Source organism: Peromyscus maniculatus, chromosome 21 (genome assembly GCF_049852395.1).
Source record: "Peromyscus maniculatus bairdii isolate BWxNUB_F1_BW_parent chromosome 21, HU_Pman_BW_mat_3.1, whole genome shotgun sequence".
Taxonomy (NCBI): domain Eukaryota; kingdom Metazoa; phylum Chordata; class Mammalia; order Rodentia; family Cricetidae; genus Peromyscus; species Peromyscus maniculatus.
The window spans coordinates 26893823-26908928 of record NC_134872.1 but is presented as its reverse complement, the minus strand read 5'-3'; the positions used below and the strand labels follow the sequence as shown (position 1 = coordinate 26908928).

Sequence of the window (15106 nt, the reverse complement as noted above, 5' to 3'; positions counted from 1 at the left end):
ACACATAAAATATAGACACAGACATACAGGAACATAATAGCTATGTAGATACATAGAGAAATAGACACATAAACTGATACATGCATAGGTAACCACACACACGCATACTTACATATAGGCAGATACACACATAGAGATATGTGGATACATGTTCTGGCTCCGGGGCAAGCTCCCTTCAGAAGGCTGCCTTGTAATTTGCCTTTAGGGACACACACTTGTAATATTTCCGAGCCACGCTGGGACTGTGATAAGACTCCAGGCCTGAATTGGTTTGATAAAGTCCATCTTTTTTCCCTTAATAACAGTTGTGATTGTTTCAGGAAATTAGAAGTAACAGTGGAAAGAGGAGAGAGAGTCTCCCCCAGCCTCTGCAGCATGTGCAGCGCTTGTCCTGCAGAGCTGTGTGTGTGTGTGTCTGTCTGTCTGTCTCCATCCATCTTGAAGACTGGGGCAGCAGCAGGTCTGAGACCCCTCATGTGGGCGAAACTGTGTGTGGGTGATTATCATGGCTGTTTTTACTAACTGTTGCAAACACCTGCTCCCACGTAATGTGGGACATGGTTGGACTCGCTTGGCTCTCTTCCCAGATGCCATGAGGGATACAGAAAAGGAGGTGGCCAGTGGCCCCAGCAATTCCAAGACTGTTTTTCATTCTGTGACTGGGTGCGTAAGCATGCCCGCACCACCATATATATAATGCCTCGTCCTCCTCCCCAGGATTCGCTCCTCCCCTCTCTCCACTCACAGATTTTATCTGCCAAGTTTTTAATGGATGTCTATGCCCCATGCCAGGGAGAGAGCCCCTCTGCACTTCCTCCCATGGTGCAGTGATTACTGTACACCATGGGGCCCATGAACACAAGCTCTAGAGCCAGATATCCTGGGGTTCAAAGTCAGTCTGGGTGTGGTGCTGCACACCTTTAATCCCAGTACTCAGGAGGTGGATCTCTGTGAGTCTGAGGCCAGTCTGGCCTACAGAGTGAGTTCCAGCCAACTTCTAAGTGGCCTGTTAGGCTTTGCAGGCAGTGGCAGAAAATGCAGCTGCACAGCATGTTTCTGGAAAGTGGGAGCTTTGGGAAACACACTGAAAAGAATGTGAGCAGCCGGAGAAAATGGGCTCATCCTCCCCTGCTTCTGAGAGGCTCCGGGGCATCCCCGCTGTGAATGTCCTCTCTGCCTTCCTCTCTGCTGTATTCTGCCTAGGGCACGGAGTCTTCATTCAGCAGCCGTGTTCAGTAAGATATGAACAAAAGTACTTTTTATAGAAAGCAATAATAGGTTTTTTTTTTTTCTCTTTTTGATAAAGGAACAAATCAATTTCAGGGAGAACTGTGATGTATTCAGAACAGGAACTTTGCAGGATTGTCAGGGTGATGCTGAAATCCATTCACCTGTTCATTTGTTTACCTGCCCAGTATTCTCGGGTGCTCACTGCATACTGGACCGTTGGGGTATTCTCGAGTGCTCCCTCCGGACTGCACTTTTCTAGTGCAGCTTCCGTTCTCACAGCAGGAGGCAGAGTGTGGACAAGCAAGTACACTCAGGAAATGGGGGGGGGTCTCTGGAGGCAGGTACGGAAGGGAAAGGCCAGTGACCAGGGGGAGGGAGTCCCACTTTAGATGGGAGGATGCTTGAGTGAAGACACAAGATCGCATGACGCAGCAGGGCTTGCACGCAACAGTTGAGAACATTCTAGAAAACAGGAAGTGAAGGCTGCCCTTAGCACCAGCACTTGGAAGCCGAGACTAGAGGACCACGCATAGTTTGAGGCCATAGCGAGTTCCAGGCAGGCAGGACGACGGTGAAGCCCCGCCCCCACGTGTGGGGTGTGGGGTGTGGGGTGCTAGGTTGGTAGTCCAGTTGTAAAATATTTGCCTAGCATTCGCAAAGCTCTTGAGTTTGATCCCTGATACCAAATATACATGAGGGGTGGTGAACACCTGTAATGCTAACAAATGGGAGGTCGGGGTAGGAGAATCAGGAGATCACAGTCATGCTCAGTGTCCTAAGGCATTTGAGGCTAACCCTAGCTGCATGAGATCTATTGCCCCAAAAGAAACAGAATAAGGGAAGGAGGGGGAAAAGGGAAGGAATGAAAGGAGGAGGAAAGGAAGGGAAAATAAAAGAAATGAATGAATGAATGAATGAATGAATGAATCAATCAATCAAACTATGAGGGCCCCAAGGCAGCAACCTGCTCAGCATGAGGAAATGCTGTGTGGCCAAGGCACAGTAGGCTAGATGTCTAGCATTGCCCCTGGTTACTTGAATGACAGCTATGTACCACCGTGACATAGGGTGTTTTATGATTCAGGCATGGTTATTCATTGGCCTAGCTGCTAAAGGGGTTGATCTTGGTTGCATGGAACAGGCCTTGGATTTGCTCATGGGACCTTAAGTTCAGGATGCTACCAAAGACAGGACACTGGGAGGCACCACCTGACATCCCCTCCCATCACTCATTGGGTACTTACTGAGTGACCATATAAGCCCAGAAAGAGGCTGGACATAGAAATGAAGAATCACATGCAGTTCCTGTGTTATCATACCAGAGCAGAGGACTTACAGTGTGTCTAGAAGGATGTGTGCGTGTGTATGTGTGTATGCATGCGTATACAGAGGCCCTGCCCAAAGGGGACACGGTTCTGAACGCTTGCTGTGACAAACCCTAAGGTGAGCTGTCGGGACCTCAGAGCAGGCCATCAACCCAGGTCCACATCACAGGAGCCCTGTAAGAACATGGAGCGCAGAGGAAGGGGCTGGGCTGGCCACAGAGATGGAGTGCTAGACTCTTGTCCTGGGGGAAGTGCTGTAAGATAAATAGAAAGCTTTCTCCAGCTGCCTCTCCCAGAGCTTGCCACGCTTCTTTTCATTTTGCCACTTAGCACCGAGGAGAAAATAAAGACTTCGGGTGAGTTATGCAATTCATCTTAATGTCACACAAAACCTGTTTGAAGTGCAATTACTGGGGCAGTTAGCGCACACGCAAAACCCTGGAATTAGACAACCTGTGTTTTACTGCTGGCTTCCAGAGGTGCTGTTAGTGGGCCCGAGAGACCAGACTCCAGCCAGGCTCAGGCAGGTTAAAAGGAAAAAGAGAAGCAGGCCGTCCCTCATCCCATCCCTGCCCAGGACCACCCACGAAGCCAGGTTGCCAGCACGTGCACGTCAGGCCTGATGGCAATTGTTCGGCTCTTAGCAGATACTAGACTGCCACGCCAGGTGTCCCCTCCACCGAGAGCCCCCCACTTTGAGCAGACAGACAACTGCAGCTCCCCATCTTCACCCCTGGGCATCAAGACCTGCTTGGTAGCTGCGGCAGGGATGGCCCAGAGTGTCAGTCCTGCCAAGATTCAGTCTCCAACTGGCCACCCACACCAGGTACACTACAGTACTGCAGCCCAAGGTCCCTGGGCAGGGGTGGGATGAAGGACAGCCACTGTGTTCTAGCCTGAGACAACACGGGATACACAGGCCTGACTCTGGTGTTCCCTACCGGAGGTGGAGGACTGCATAAGTCTAAGCGAGGCCTACCGCAGGCCCGGAGGAGAGGGAAGCGGGGCTTTAGACAGCCCAGAGATGGAGGCAGGCCTCCATGGAAACTCAGACGTCACAAAACAGTTGCAGAAAATGATGAAGACTTTCAAGATGATACATGGGAGCCAGCCATGGTGGGACACACCTGTAATCCCAGAACCTGGGAGGCTGAGGCAGGAGGATTCTGAGTTTGAGGTCAACTGAGGCTGTATGATGAACAGCACTCAGGAGGCAGGGGCAGGTGGATCTCTGTGAGTTCGAGACCAGCTTGGTCTACAGAGTGAGATCCAGAAAAAGGCGCAAAGCTACACAGAGAACCCCTGTCTCGAAAAACCAAAAAAAGAAAGAAAGAAAGTGTCTCAAAACAAACAGAAAATACCACATATGGGCACTCCGCTCCAAAGGAATGGGACCCTATGGGACTGCATTGGTCACATGTCCACAAAGTTGGTGCTGGGTAGAAGAGCTGAGGGACGTGATGTGACATTTTGGGGTCTCCATTTCCTTTGGGTCAGAGTTGGGGCACTTGTATCCTAGAGAAGCAGGCTAGTGTACAGTCACATGTGGATGGTCTCCTTCCCCGAGTGGCCTTTCCTCACTCCAGAAACACAGATCCTGTTCCCTCCATCTCCTGGTGCTTTTCCCGTGTGAACTGACATAGCTCTTCTCCATATCCCCGTGAGGCAGGCGCCTGCCAGCTCTTGTCTCAGGAGAGGAAGCTGGGATCTAAGGAGGCAAAATGACTAAGTCAGCCGTGGTGGCCGGGTTGAACGTTCCACTCCAGCAGCAGCCACCGATCCCTGTCACAGCCCGGTGTCCTACCCTCCACCCTCTTCGTCCTGGCTCTGTCTTTGTGTTTGCCTCTTCCTATACGAGGGCCCCTGTGGGAGCCTCCTCCCTCCTCCCTTCCTGCATGGCACGGTATTTTAGTGAACTGTGTTTCTGCCAGTCATACTGTAGCCACGCAGTTAATATCTGCCTTGTGCTTCTCTTGTGTTTTGTTGACTAGAATAAAAGGCAGAGGCGTATATGAAATGGACAGAGCTAAACAGATCGCCACAAAATAGAAGCCTCTCTGTGACAACCTCCCCCTCTCCAAAAAAAAAAAAAAAAGAAAGAAAAACAGTGTAGCTAGGAAGCCATTGAAGGGAACTCTTAAAAACTGCCATAGCTCTTCACAGCTGATGGCTTCTGATGGGGATGCAGGCAGAGAACTCCATTTTCTTTAAGGGGTAGGCCACTGGGAGTTTGGCCCTGTTCCAGTATAGGAGCCACACAAAATGGGCTTGCTATTTTTTTTTCTTTTTTTCTCCTTCTTTTGTTTTTGGGGAGGTCACAAGGGTCAGGGGTACACCTGGGAGGATTGGGAAGTGAATGTGATGAGATGTATTATGTGACATTTCTAATAATCAATAGAAACATTAAGACAAATAGAAGCCTCTCAGGTTAGCCAAGGTGTAGAACATTCCCAGTGTCTCCCAAGGTCCCCTCCAATCACTAGCATCCCTGCCTTCTTCAAATGAAGCTGCTTCCTGTTGTCTATGCTCATGATTTCCTTACTTTTCTTGTTATTGTTACCATCTCAGGGTCTTGAGAGAGTCCTTTTCTCTACGAGTTAAAGAATTCAAAGGCTGGAAAAATTTCAAGTGTGGCATGTAGCAGTAGGGACGTTCTCAAAACACAGCAGACAGAGGGATTCGTCCATCCCCCATCCCTGCCCCCCCCCCCCCCCCCGCAATGCTTGCTTGCTTGCTTCCTCCCTCTCCCTCCCTCCCTCCCTCCCTCCGTCCCTCCCTCCCTCCCTCCGTCCCTCCTTCCTTCCTTCCTTTCTTGTTGAGACAGGATCTGTCTATGTAGCTCTGGCTGTCCTGGAACTCAACTCTGCAGACCAGGCTGACCTTGAACTCACAGAGATCCACTTGCCTCTGCTGGGATTAAAGGCATGCACCACTATGTCTGGTCCATCTCTCAGTGCTGTCCAGGCCTGCTGCTGAGGGTCCTTTCCACAGGCCACTGGTCAGCCTCACAGTGACCACTCCGGGGTGTGTGGGGGGGAGCAGCCTGCCCACATCTGGTTGGTAGCGGCTGGGTGAGGAACAAGGACACGTGACAGAGCTTGGCTGTCCCAGCAGCCCTGGAGCAAAGAGGGCCTAGAAGAAAGGTCGTGACCACAAGGCCTGTCTAAGGGAGCTATCACGCCTGGATCTTTGGGTCCCAGCTTCTGTCAGGAGAGCCTCCCACAGAGCCAAAGTGGGGGTGCCTCTGCTGGAATAATGGCAGAAGGCCCTGGGCAGTGGTCGGGGGCAAAGAGACCTGGAGCCGTCCTCTTGGGGCCTTCCTGTGTGGCAGGGTCATCCTCACTGTCCTCCCGGCCTGAGCTCTGGCGGCGACCCTGGTGGCCTCTGGGCAGGCCCCCTTCCCTCCCAACTTCCCCCCCTGTCCTCCTGTGGCAGAACTCCGCTTGGAAGGGAACTACCTCCATCGCCTCCCCAACGAGGTCAGCGGCCTGCAGCACCTCAAGGCCATCGACCTGTCCCGGAACCAGTTCCAAGACTTCCCGGAGCAGCTGACCACCCTGCCTGAACTGGAGACCATCAACCTGGAGGAGAATGAGATCGTGGGTGAGCGTGGCTGCTGCTGTCCGAGGCTCTGCAGAGCGCGGAGCGCTGGGATTTCTTTTCTGTGGGCACAAACAAGCCAGACTTGACGTTGCCCAGGCCAAGACACCTGAGCAGACAATGAGCCGGGGACGATAACCACTGCCCAGCCCTGCCACCTGCCAGGTGCTAGCTCAGACACTCACCTCCGTCAGCAGCCTGAGCTTTTCCCCATAGCCCAGCCTGAACCTCTCAGGACAGTGTGGGCCTCGAGCCCCGACTCCCTAGCTTTTCACATACCACCCTAGGCTGTCTCCAGTCCCCTTTAGCCACAAGCCCCTTTTTACACTGAGCCCTACTTGAATCTTCTGTCCTCACAGCAAGTAGCGGGGCGGGGTGGGGGGGTGGTGCAGGCTGGTCCTGCTTAGAGCAGTCCCTCAGGGCCCCCACTGTGAGGACGCATCAGGCCCGTACCTCCTATGCACAGCAGCCCCCAGAGGCTGGGTTCTGCTAAGGTTTAGAGTGTGCCCTCCCTCCCTCCGTACAGTGCCTGTCTGCCACGCCGGGACCTCACAGAACGGAGCGTCCTCTCCAGCTAGGAGCCGGATGTCCCCAGAGAGAGCAGATGCTCACTGGTCCCTTTGTGTCCTCATCTGCCTGGCTCTTAGTTCCCCCGGCCCCATCTCGCCCTCTCACTGCGTCTCTGTCATCCACGGCTGTTCTTCCGGTGGCAGCCACATGGCCTCGAGTCCCCTTCAGCTCCACTCTGATTTTTCCCAAGTGTTCTTCTTATGGCCCTTTATGCCACTTGATAAAAGGCAATGGCCTTCGGAGTGGTTTGGGCTGTGGCAGGGGAATGTCTTGTGTGGTAGTCAGTGCCTGTGTATCCAGGATGCTGTCTGTGGGCAAGACTTCTGACCTGGCCAGGTTGGGAAGAGGTGAAACCAGCTGACCTTTTCCAGTTCTAGGTCTGTTGTTTTGTTACTGTTATTTTTTAATTTTAAATTACATTTACTTATTTATTGTACGTATGTGTCCGTGCACGCGCACTACAGAGTATACGTGGAGGTCAGGAGACGACTTCTACCGTGTGCGTTTTGGGGATTGAACTCGGGTCACCAGGCTTGGCAGCAGGGTCCCTTTGACAATGGAGCCGTCTCGCTGCTCCCACCCCCTTCTCTGACCCATGAGTAAAATGAGCTCCTAAGTGTTACGAGAGAGCATTAGATTGCATAGAGAGACTGCACAAGAAAAAAACCCATGATTGTGAACCTCAGCCCAGTGTCTGGTGAGCCGCCCCCCCCCCCCCCCCCCCCCCCCGGCCTCAGAGAAGCCTTTGGCCACGGGCGCTCCCGAGGCCTGGGGTCCCCTCAGCAGTCTGGCCTGACTTGGCTCACTAGTCACTTGGTCCTCTATGTCGTCGTCTCTAAGCAGAAAGAGCGTCCCCCAGGTGCCCTGTACCGCGAGGTCTCCCGTCTGTGCCGCCCCAGCCACCCAAGCTACGCTGAGCTCTCTGTCTGTCTCGTATTCCCGGCTCTGCCTTTCACTGGCCCCTCACTTCCTCTGCCTCTGCCTCTTCCTGCAGCTGATCCAAGTGAGCCAGTCATCGGGCAAGGGCTCCTGGGGTCAGTGCCAAGTCCAGAGCTGAGCAGGTGAGCCAGGACAAGGTTCTGGGCAGCTCTCTGAATGAAAGTGATATGGATCAGGGGCCACTTGGTACTTGGGTCACTACCCCAGAAGGGAGTCAGGGATGAGGAAAAAAAAAAAAAGTGTCTGTCAAGCTTGAGCAAAGACTGAATGTCTGCTGCAGCCCATAAAGTGACTATCACTAAGTCAGGCAAGACCTAGGGGTCCAGACACTTTCATATTCCTCTCCCTCAGAGCAGCGCCACAGCAAGGACAAGCCACATTGGCTCACTGTCACACACACACACACACACACACACACACACACACACACACACACACATCACTCTGCCTTTCTAGGGAATGACAATAACAACTTGTCACATGTGCTTACAGCTTAGCAAATCTGTGATGCATATCCTCACTTGATACGTGGAGAAACTGAGGCTCTGAGAGGTCCTCCTAGCCTTTGTGGCCAAGTTCCTTTTGCACACTTGGTCAGGGAAAAGGGACCTCAGTGCCTAGGCTGTTTCCTAGTCAGTTTAAGCCCTAGTCAGAGGCCAGTGCTGGGGAATACAGAGATGGGTGGGGAGGGACAACCCCTGGTGGTCCCCAAGCAGCAGCAGCTGCTCTAGCGGTGTCCAGTTAACCTCAGGTAGTCATCAGACTGCTGCAGGGGACTTGGTTGTTCTCATCTAGAGAGAGGGAATGGACCGAGGCAGCCATCGTACCCTGCCGAGTTGCCCCAGTTCTCCCGGGTCTCTTCTAGTTACCCAGCGGCTGTTCTGCTTCCAAATCAATGGGAAGGACATAGCACATCCTTCATAGCCCTTCTGGAGTGAGACAAGCCCCAGAGTAGAGGGGGAGCCGTCGCCAGTGAACACAAGGACCAGTCGTCCTTCAGTGGGAAGAGCTTTGTGCTGTCCGCCGGCTCCCGTTCATCTCCCACTAGACTGTAATTACAGTCAGAGCTTGGGATATCTTCAAAGTGACTTGTTTCTCCTTAGAACTTTAAAGCGGTGTTGGATAAAATAAAGCCAAATTTTTATGAGAAATGTCTTTTTTAAAAAAAACCTTTTGCCATGGGATTTTTATTACATTTATTTATTTATTTTATGGGGGTTGGGGCATGAGCCCCAGTGCCTATGAAGAGGTCAGGGAACAACTTGCAGAAGTTGGTTCTCTCGTGCCTGGCACAGTGGTGCACGCCTTTAATCCCAGCACTTGGGAGGTAGAGGCAGGCGGATCTCTGTGAGTTCGAGGCCAGCCTGGTTTAACATAGTGAGTTCCAGGACAGCCAGGGCTGTATAAAGAGAGAGCTTGTCTCAAAGAAAAAGGAAAAGTAAAAGGAAAAATGAAGGAAGAGAGAGGAGAAAGAGAGAAAGAGAGAGAAAGGAAGAAAGAAAGAGAGAGAGAAAGGAAGAAAGAGAGAAAGGAAGAAAGAAAGAGAGAAAGGAAGAAAGAAAGAAAGAAAGAAAGAAAGAAAGAAAGAAAGAAAGAAAGAAAGAAAGAAAGAAAGAAAGAAAGAAAGAAAGAAAGAAAGAAAGAAAGAAGTTGAGAAGTTGAGTCTCTCTTCCACTCTATGGGTCCTGGAGATGAACCCCAGGTTGTTAGGTTTGGTGGCAAGCACCTTCACCCTCTGAACCATTTCGTCCACCCCAGAAATAGCTTTGAGATTTCTGAGTTACTGTAAAGCTTTTTCATTCAGCAAACAGAGTGAGCTCTGAACCAGCTGGAAGTTTTTAGAGGGACAGCTCCACCCCCACCCCTGAGGGACTTCCCCTCACCGGGCCTCCTCTCCGGGCCCTGAAAGACTGCCATTTGTAGCATCCCTGGTCAGTTCACCCACCCTGTTCTTCCAGCTAGTGCTGCCCTCTGACCCCACTCCACACTTTGGGCTGTTCCAGGGCGAGAGGAAGAGTTGGGGGTGGCATTTCATGGAGAGAAGATGTCCTGGGCCGTCTGCAGGGCGTGCCGATTGGGAGGGAGAGGGACACTTGGTTTGCTTTCTGAGGCCCACACGGTGGGGGGGGGGGGGCAGCGCACGTGTCCTTGGTGTCTCCTGGTGGTGAGTGTCCTCGGGTGTTGTGGCTATGAGGCGTGTGTCTGCACAGGCTGTGCAGACGGTCTCTGGGCTGTGCCCCTGCTTCTCTGTGCCCTCCCCTCTGTTACAGCCACCTGCCCGGCTACCCCCTGGGCACAGCACGCAGCGTCGGCAGCTCACTGGCCTGAAAGCACAACCACAACACAGAGCAGGGATTCGGGGGCCTCAAAATGCCTCTAAAGTCCCCAAGACCAAGTCGGTCTGATCATTTCAGTTGCAGGCTGTGATCCACTGGAGAGCTGTAATGGTAAATTTGTGGGTTGAGACCAGCAATCTCTTTAATAGAGTAGAAAATATCAGGGTACACACCTCATGAAACCCAGTCAGTTGTGACTTTGGGACTTTTAATTTTAGTTTTTACCGTGTGTACACTCAGGTGTCTATTTGGGGTCATGGTGAAAGATTATGCTCCTTGCCCTGGTCATAATACAAACCACCAGGGCTGTTAGGATATAATGTGCTTGCCACCCTAGCTGGCGAGAACCTGAGTTTACCTGGGAACCCACATAAATATAGAAGGAGAGAACCAAGTTGACAAAATTTTTCTTGAAGCCTAGCATAGTCAGTCGCACATGCCTTTAGTCTCAGCATTTGGGAGGCAGAGGAAGGCGCATTCAGAGCCAACCTGGTCTACATAGTGAGTTCCAGGACAACCAGGGCTGTATAGAGAACCCTATCTAAAAACAAGCAGGGACTGGAAAGATGGTTCAGTGGTTAAGAACACTGGCTGCTCTTCCAGAGGACCCAGGTTCAAGTCCCAGCAACCACATGGTGGCTCACAACTGTCTATAACTCTAGTTCCAGGGGATCAGATACCCTCACACAATGTACACAGGCAAACACCAATGCACATAAAATAAAAAAATAAATAAATAAAATAAAAACAAGCAAACAGCAACAACAAAAAGTTGTCCTTTGGCCTCTTGGCACGCATACACGTAATACTAATAAATAAAATCTTAAATAATAATAATAATAATAGCAACAACTAGGCAAAGACACTTCAGTGAGTTCTACAGAGAACGGAACCTCTGTTCTCAGCCAACCTGGCCACCAGACCCCACCCTCCAGTCAATGTCCCCGGCTGTAACATACAACCTTGTCCTCTGTTATCCTCTGACCCCATCCTGCTCTGTGTTCTTAGTCTAGAGGACCTCTCATGTCTTAGTGCCCTCTCTGCCAGTGGCTGGATTCCCCAGAGTCTAAACGCCTGGTTCAGTTGGACAGGAAGCGGAACAGGTGGAAGGCTGTCTCCCTCTCTCCCTCCCCTGCCCCCTGGTGCCTCCCATGCAGATGGGAAGCTTTCTGGATTTCAGGGAGCGTGGTTGTTTGTTCCGGTGGGGTGGGTGTTTGTGGCTTATGCGTATTTGTTCAATGCCAGGCATGGTGGTGGACACCTTTAATCCCAGCACTCGGGAGGCAGAAGCAGGTGAATCTGTGAGTTCGAGGTCAGCCTGGTCTACAAAGTGAGGGCCAGGACAGCCAGGGCTACGCAGAGAAACCCTGTCTCAAAAAACAAAGAGTGTTTGTCCAAACAGTAATCACCTAAAAGTGTATGGGGTATGAGTTGGTCCCTCTGTTTTCCAAACCAGAAAGTAGTAGTCGCCTCTCCAGATCCATAGGGACGGGTGCCAGGACACAAAATTACCAGCCCTGAAGCGATGATCAAGTCCCTTGCACAGAGTGGAAAGAATTATTACAACTTACATGTAGCCTCGAGTGCACTCAGAGTCGGCTCTCAATAGCACACCTAAGTGAGTATAAACGCTGAATGAATGGCTGTGACCCCACATTGTTGAGGGGATAACGACAAGACAGTTCTGCACATGCGCATCACAAACCTGGTTGGTTTTTTTTTTTTTTTCTTTCCTGACTGATTTTGGCCTGTGGCCAGTTGAATTATTGAGTGACAAATACACAGGTAGGGGAGATTCTGTGGAGGCTTGTTAAGTATTTATGAACGAAACTGCTGGAGGAAATAGTCTCTGGAGAGGCAGCGCCTTCTTGTCCTGACCTCGAGGCTTGCTGGTATTAGCGTGGACAAATACCATCTGTACTGCTTGAAAGGACCTAGCCACCAGGGGAGGGTGGACATGCTGGTGCCCAGAATGCAGAGGACTCTGTAGAAGCAGGTGGCTGTCCGTGTGCTTTTAGGAAGGGACTCCCAGACTGTCCCAGAGAGGGCTTCTGAGGAGGTGAAGTGTTCAGCCCGACTGTGAGCAATGACGCGCGCGGGTTGGTGCCAGGGTGCCAGTCCCATGAGGATGAATCAGCTCTCCCATCCCGGGAACCTGCACGTGGATCGTGGATGTGGATGATGAGAGGGAGCGCGGCAGCATTACCTTCTCACTTGGGGAGCGTTTGCTGCTGCCTAGCAGTCCAGTGCTGGACCGCGCGCGCGCGCACGCGGGGGTGAGGAGGAAATCACATGTTTCCACAATTTCATTTTGCTAAGCAGGAGGCTCCTAGTTAAGCTAGAATTTGGCTCTCCACAACTGTCAATTCTGTTGTTGTTTTGCACCCACACTGTTCCCAGAGAGCAAAGGATCAGAGGAAAAATCTGTTCTTGTTGAAGACTTGGTAAATAGCCAGACATGATGGCATATGCCCGTTAATTCCAGCGCTTGAGAGGTAGACATAAGATCAGGCCAGCCTGAACTACAGGAGACCCTGTCTCCATTCCTTCACACACACACACACACACACACACACACACACACACACACACACACACACACACACACACAAATGGAATTTAACAAATAAGAGCTGGGACTACAGCTTAGTGGCAGAGTGTTTGCCTGGTGCGTGAGGCCTGGATTCAAGATTCAGTCCCTCAGGGCTGCAGGTACCTTCACCTGAGGTGCCAGCTGGTTTTTATGTCAACTTGACACAAGCTGGAGTCACCTGAGCGGAGGAATCCTTAACTGAGAAACTGCCTCCATAAGATCTGGCTTGTTAGGCATTTCCTTCCTTTTTTTTTTCCCCCTCCTATTGGAAGATAGATTCTTTTCTCATATAATATATCCTGATTATGTTTCCTCCCTCTACTCTCTTCTTACTCTATTTTATTTAGATCTTCATTACCCCTCTATCCTGTCTTTAAACCACTGCCGAGCATTTATTCTTGAATATATCCAGACCTTCCCTTCTCCAGTGCCTCATTCTGGCCCTGGGAGAGCAGTGGAACCCAAGACAGAAGCACTACACGCTCTGGTGTGTCCTTTAATCCCAGCACTCGGGGAGGCAGAGACAGGCGGATCTCTGTGAGTTCGAGGCCAGCCTTGGCTACCAAGTGGTTTTTCAAGACAGGGTTTCTCTGTATAGCTTTGTGCCTTTCCTGGAACTTACTCTGTCGCCCAGGTGGGCCTAATTTACTTTTTTGAAACAAATTCTTTAAGTTGTGATCCCTGCCTCAGCCTCCCTGTATGATCCCAGTGCTGGAATTACAGGCATGCATCGTCACATCCAGCCATAGCATTTTATAAAGTGTCAAGTTCCTCCATGAACTTTTAGTGGATTGTCACCCATCTAATTGTGCATTTAAAGGGGTCCTTTCAGTCCTGGCTGGTGCATGATAGCTCCTGGTCATAAACCTCCTTCCCACTACATAGTCCACCGGTTACCCCAGGCCCCTGTGTGGAAAATGCATAAAGCAGAGACCACGAAGGGCTCTTCAGGTCAAAGGGGGGCTGTGGGAACCTGGATGTTTACAGAAGCATCCTAGGCTGTAGCAGTTGCGGTAGGCTGGACCACCATCAGCCACCCTTAGGTCAGCACTGGGCGGGTGAGGAGAGGGAGGTGCTCCAGATAACTTGGTGCCTCCCATCATCAGGATGGGCAGAACTGCTGGGTACCATCTTCTCTCTGCCTGGTGGTAGAACCCTTGCTTAGCATGTATGAGCCACTAGGATTCAATCCCTGGTCCTGGGGGAAGGAAAGATGGAGAACAAGAGGCCACGTGACAACTGGTTGAACCCAAGCCCTTCCGCAAGGCCCTGTGTGGGCGGTGGGTGACAGTTGCAATGGGCAGGGTCCTGGGACTCCGAGACAGAACCCCACAGAACCCCACCCCTGCCATTGCAACTGCATTGATTGCCAAGCCTAACTGCCAGTGTTCAAGGAAAGGTAGATTTTATTTCCAGGTTTGTCCAATGTGTGGGTGTCACCATTTCCTCCGGTGACTAGAACAATAGATTAAATGAGTTCATTGTGTCTAGCTGACAGGCAGGAAACTGTCTGTTCCAAAGTGGAGGCAGCAGCCCGTAAGGTAACACAAGGTCAAACAAGGGCTTATAGAATGCAGCCACGGCATCTTATTTACTTTTCTATTGCTGTGGAGAGACACCATGATCAAGGCAACTTATAAAAGAAAACATCAGCTGGGGCTCAGGACTCCAGAGGGCCAGAGTTCTTGATCATCGCAGCCGGGAGCATGGCAGCAGGCAGGCAGACGTGGTGCTGGAGCAGTAGCTGAGAGCTTACGTCCTGATCCACAAAGCATGAGATGGAGAAGAAGAGCTAAACTAGAATGGTGTGGGCTTTTGAAACCCCAAAGCTCACCCCCACTGACACACCTCCTCCAACAGGGCCACACTACCTCCTAACCCTTCCCAAAGGTCCACCAGCTGAGGACCAAGCATTCGATATAGGAGACTGCTGGACTTACTATCATCCAAACCACCACACACGGACTGTAGAGTGAGGCCCAACCTCAATGAGTTGCCCAAGGTCACACAGTGACCTTGCCCTAGCTGAACACGAGAGTCAGTAGCAGTCGGCTACAGTCTGTGGGCATGAGGGTCCCTTCTCCTTCCCTCACCACACATACCTAGGGGATGGAAAGCCAGGGAGATCCGTGCAGTGCTTCCCTTGCAAGCATGAGGACCTAAGTTCAATCCCCAGAACTCACAGAAGAAAGAAAGCTGGGCATGGGCAGGTGAGATGGCTCCTGGGGTCGAGGCACTCGGTGCTAGGCCTGACGTCCTGAAGGAGATCACCAGATCACTTCCATCAGCACGGCGGAAGGAGAAAGCCAACTGCCGCACGTTGTCCTCTGGCCTCCACCCTCACGTACGGGCATGCACGCACGCACGCACGCACGCACGCACGCATATATATACACACACAAAATCAAGTTGGGCATGTTGCCGTGCTTGTAATCCCAGCACTGGGGAGGTGGAGACAGGCAGGTCTCAGGCACTAGCCAGCCTGGCTGTAGTGCCAGTGGCCACATCAGAGG

The 15106-nt window shown here is 51.6% G+C and overlaps 1 protein-coding gene across 3 annotated transcripts in view; it reads left to right on the top strand.

The window, feature by feature from the left end:
* The window catches only part of Lrrc20 (leucine rich repeat containing 20), a 102895-nt gene that overhangs the window by 65935 nt on the left and 21854 nt on the right, over positions 1 to 15106 (top strand). For 2 of the 3 annotated variants that reach the window (XM_006972707.4, XM_076557182.1), the window contains exon 4: positions 5991 to 6158. The exons of the other annotated variant lie outside the window; for it this stretch is intronic. In XM_006972707.4, coding sequence (XP_006972769.1) covers positions 5991 to 6158 — 168 coding nt within the window. The remainder of the gene's footprint in view (positions 1 to 5990; positions 6159 to 15106) is intronic. 3 annotated transcript variants of the gene reach the window in all.